Here is a 4,957-nt window from a genome sequence, read left to right as displayed (position 1 = left end):
ACTAAATAATTATTTCTGTACATGTACATGTACTATATTCATTTGCCAGTTTTAAGCATTAACATGAAAATAGGTACCTTTGGGATTTTGCGACCAATATGGGCCCTGATAAACCTGTCCTATTGTGCTGTCTGATCAGAGCCCACACTGTTTTCTTAAAGGTCTGGACTACTTAGAATGTCCCTTAACACTACAAAACCATTGTTTCATCTATCCTGCAAGTGGTATGTATTGGTATACAAGGGTTTTCTAAAAAAAAAGATATATATATCAAATAAATAAAATGACTTTACATGCCTTTCCAACAGTATTTAACAATAAAAATACAAACTAGTTTCGCCTATCGGCTCATCAGTGTACATACAACGTATATATATTGGCCTAAACATGGCGACAAAATTCGAACAAGGCACCGCATCAAGATATATTTACGAGCCACAATGACAACTGAACGTATGTCTGGCTTGGTTTTGATGGATATAATTGATCTCGGACAAGTATTTGACGAGTTTGCTCCAAAGAAAGACCGGTGATTAACTTTCTTGTTCACAGTTTAAACTCTGCCTACGAACATGTAATTGACTATGATTTCTGAAATTTTCTAATCAGATTTCATCACAGACACTTGTTAACATAGACCCACCCCTTCCATCTTTCAGTACTACAGTAGTTAAACATGGCCCCAGTGTACTCCTTGCCCAAGATATCATCAAAACAGCCATACGTTCATGTGACAAATGCCATTTGAGGTCGGGCTACACTATTACGGGGTCAAAATTCAAATTTTAAAATACCCCATGTTCTATCAAGCCTATATAGGTATTTTATAGAAAATGGGGTATTTTAAAAATGCTGAATTTTAACTCCATTATTGTGTATTCCGACCTCAAATGGCATTTGTCACATGTATTTATTCCTGATTTGATAATAACTTTGGCAAGAAGTACAATAAGACCATGTTGATCTACTGACAGTTGTGAGTGAGATTTCTATGTCAACAAGTGTCTGTGGAATTCATTGTATACTTTGACCGTAGTTGTATTATATGTTATACGTACTTTGGGGCACAGTTTTCGACGTTCCGATCGAGTTACTTAACTTAGTTTAATTGCTTGACAGCATGTTGCGTAGTTCATAACATACACTGCTTGCTATAAAACAAATAAACAAGAATTAACTTTGAAAACAATGTTAAACTCCACAGAAATGTAAAAAAAATTGTGTTCCAATATATTACATAATAATCGTCAAAGAACGTAAGAACTGTCATATTTTTATCAGCAAGTAGTACTACTTGTAGTATGTGGAGTTTGAACGGTTGTAAACATCTCAGTGATCAGTTATTATTGATATTTTAAACGAAAGTAACCTACTGGGAAGAAATTTAATACATGTCTAATACACACATCTAATCACATTAAAATTAGAAGATTGAGAAAAAAAGAAAATGTTTAAAATTGTCATCACGGAAACTTTTGTCTCAAAATGCGTTTAACAGGCTCTATGTTAACGAGTAAAATAAAACAAAAAACTCGGGGGAAGCCTCCGAAACCCCATTTGCGGGAGAGGGCTGCACCCAATCCCACCTCGGCTTACGCCGAGTATCAATACCTTACAGCATCGATCTGCGTAATGATCAAATCACTCCAGCTACGCGCCTGACAACCTTTTGACAAATATCTTTTTTCGTTTGTTTGTTTTGGGTTTAACGCCGTTTTTTAACAGTATTTCAGTCATGTAACGGCGGGCAATTAACCTAACCAGTGTTCCTGGATTCTGTACCAGTACAAACCTGTTCTCCGCAAGTAACTGCCAACTTTCCCACATGAATTATCAGAGGTGGAGGACGAATGATTTCAGACACAATGTCTTTTATTAAATCGTCACGGAGAACATACACCCCGCCCGGGGATCGAACTCAGCAATAATTTTCATAATATGTTCTTAATATTTCTGGGTCTTATGTAACTTGTTAAAGTGAACTTAAAAATGTAAAGAAGTGATTTTCTGAAAAAGTGTGTTTTAGATCTACAACCGCTATGTGATCAGTCCGCAATTAGTACACCCTACATTATCATAATATTGAAATGTAATGACATAAGCATGCGTTCCGCGCTAGCTAACTTCAATAAGATAATATCAAACAGATTATATAGTGATTTTACATTCGTTACTTTTTTGGTGATAATTTATGCAAAACAGTGAACAGACGTACCTTTTATTTTGAGGTCTAAAGATAGTTTCATGGCTGTTGAATGATCGACTTAAAGTATTTTGCTTCGTAATTGGTTTAAGTTGATATTTATGTTTTACATTCATATAACAGAAAATGGAATTTACAAGACTGACTGCCCTTGTTGTTGTTGTTTTCGCTGTAGGATATGCGGTATTCTTCAGATATAAGAACAAACCAAGTCTCGGTGAATCTATTGTATCGGATAAAATTAGTGACGAATACGATTACGTCATAGTCGGTGCCGGATCTGCTGGTTCCATTCTCGCGTCAAGATTAGCGGAGGACGCTAACAAAAGTGTTCTTCTTCTAGAAGCTGGGGACCACTTTGATTATGACCAAAATATTCATATACCCTGGATGGCTTTAAACTTTTTACAGTCAAATTTTGCATGGAATTATAAAAGCGAAACAGAAAAAGGAATATTTCTAGGATTGAAAGAAAAAAGATCTTTGCTGAATAAAGGGAAAATTCTCGGAGGATCAAGTACAATAAATGCATGTATGTATGCGAGAGGCAGTCCGTTTGACTTTGAGGAATGGGTAAAGAAGTATGGCTGCAAAGGGTGGGGTTATGATGACCTACTTCCTTATTTCAAGAAAACCGAGGATATTCAAATTCCACACCTGAAAATGTCCGAGTATCATGGAAGTGGTGGACCAATTGCAGTATCTAATGCATTCTACATCCCTCTTGCTGACCATTTTATAAATGCTGGAAAAGAAATGGGATACATGGAATCTGATTATAATGGTAAAAGCCAGACAGGATTTAGTCGTGTACAAACTACTGCGCGGTTTGGAGTTCGAAGTAGCACAGGATTTGAGTATCTTGGTAAACGTGGTAAAAGAACAAATCTTGACATTTCAGTCAACAGTTTAGTTACAAAAATAAAGACAGAGGAAAAGGTCGCGACAGGTGTTTTCTTCATCAAGCATGGACGTAAACAATTTGTAAAGGCGAAAAGAGACATAATAGTATCAGCAGGTGCATTCAATTCACCGCAGTTATTGATGTTATCAGGCATAGGTCCGAAAAGACACCTCCAAGATTTAGGCATACCTGTTGTACAAGATTTACCCGTTGGCAAAAAGTTTGATGACCATATTACTATTGCCATTTCTGCTAAAATAAACCAGTCCGTCCATCTCGACAAAGAAAAGGCACTGGGATTATGGTCTTTGCTAGAATACACACTGTTTGGAACAGGACCTTTAAGCTCTTTATCTACAGCTGCAGCGTTTCTTCACATCGACAAGACTAAAATGGGAAAACAGAGGCCAGATATTATGATTATTTCACTACCGACTACCTTTGGTGACAACTTTTTTTCTAATTACAATGAATCAGTTGCAGAGGAGCTTATTTATCGTTACAAAAACACGCCTGCATTTACTGGTTTGGTTTCTCTATTGCATCCAAAGGCAATCGGATCCGTGCAGTTGCGCAATACCGATCCATTTGACAGCCCACTATTAGATACGAATCATCTGACTGACAAACAGGATGAGGATGACCTTTTATCTGGTATCCGACTGTTTGAGGAGCTGGTATCAACTGATGCAATGAAAAGCATTGGTGCTGACATAAGCATCAATCAAGCGTCATTTTGTTCTCATTACAAATTTAGATCTGATGATTTCTGGAGATGCATGATACGGCACATTGCACATAATTTCTACCACTCAACAAGTACATGTAAAATGGGGATGACAGGTGATCCAACTGCAGTTGTAGATTTAGATCTCAGAGTGCAAGGAATCAAGAATCTACGTGTCTGTGATGCCTCTGTATTTCCTTCTGTGACGTCAGCAAACACGAACGCCCCAGTTATGGCAGTCGCCGAAAAATTTGCAGATATGCTTAAGAAAGAAAGACAATAACATGACACAAGTACTACATGAAACATGTACATATTTACGATTTCCAGTTGCGGCAGAAGAAATAAGTTGTTTGTCTAATAACAAGACCATGATAACTAAATGCTTTGTTTGAACAAGTTTTGTTTATTTTATTAATTTAATTGATACTTATTTATTTTAGCCCGGTTGTGATGAAAGCTTAAAGCTTGTATGAACTCTCTCGGGTCCTATTGCTGGAATAACCAGTACTGGTGTCATATGAGAAGTTATGATCATGAGAAGTCATGGTCGTGACTCCCAGGTTGAGTGGCAGACACCTTAACCACTAGACCACCGCTCCCCCGAACAAGTTTGAACACGAACAAGTTTCATATTGATATGAATATGTCTTATATTTAATGCATTTTTTACCAATTCAAATGAAGTCGCATATAAACCAAAAGAAAATTATCAGGTTTCACCAAATAACAATGGTTTTATGAAGACGCAAAACAAAAATGCATTTAAATATATTTATAGTTTCGAAACTGTGTCAAGGTAAATTTCTTGTCGATTAGTTTCGGCTGTAATTTAAAATACCCTGTTTCAGCGTGTCTTTTATATAATACTTTAAAAGTGTTAGCAATACACCATATCGTTTCGCATGACTTAAAATTACACATGCTTTATTTGTTTAATGTCATATTTATCGTATTTCGTAACAGCCGGGGACATCATGAAAATTGATGTACTCAGGAGAGAGAGGAAATTTTATGAAATTTAAATGATAAATTAACACAGTCGTGCAAGTAACGGCGGTTAGTGCAAAAATACCAGCGGCACGACATATAGTGTTGATTTAGCATTTACATATTCAATTCT

General features: G+C 36.4%; 1 protein-coding gene across 1 annotated transcript; it reads left to right on the top strand.

Annotated features, from left to right (window-relative positions):
• The first annotated feature begins 2,329 nt into the window (after positions 1–2,329).
• On the top strand, positions 2,330–4,117 carry LOC128546411 (glucose dehydrogenase [FAD, quinone]-like). Its single transcript, XM_053516928.1, has one exon. It carries the CDS (start codon positions 2,330–2,332, stop codon positions 4,115–4,117), a length of 1,788 nt encoding a protein of 595 aa, XP_053372903.1.
• Positions 4,118–4,957: the final 840 nt, after the last annotated feature.

Source organism: Mercenaria mercenaria, chromosome 1, assembly GCF_021730395.1.
Source record: "Mercenaria mercenaria strain notata chromosome 1, MADL_Memer_1, whole genome shotgun sequence".
Lineage (NCBI taxonomy): Eukaryota > Metazoa > Mollusca > Bivalvia > Venerida > Veneridae > Mercenaria > Mercenaria mercenaria.
Note: the sequence above shows the minus strand (reverse complement) of the source record. Positions and strands in the feature narration are given on the sequence as shown.

Excerpts from the sequence above, each read along its gene's own strand:
- LOC128546411 (XM_053516928.1), top strand. The coding sequence starts at position 2,330 with ATGGAATTTACAAGACTGACTGCCCTTGTTGTTGTTGTTTTCGCTGTA.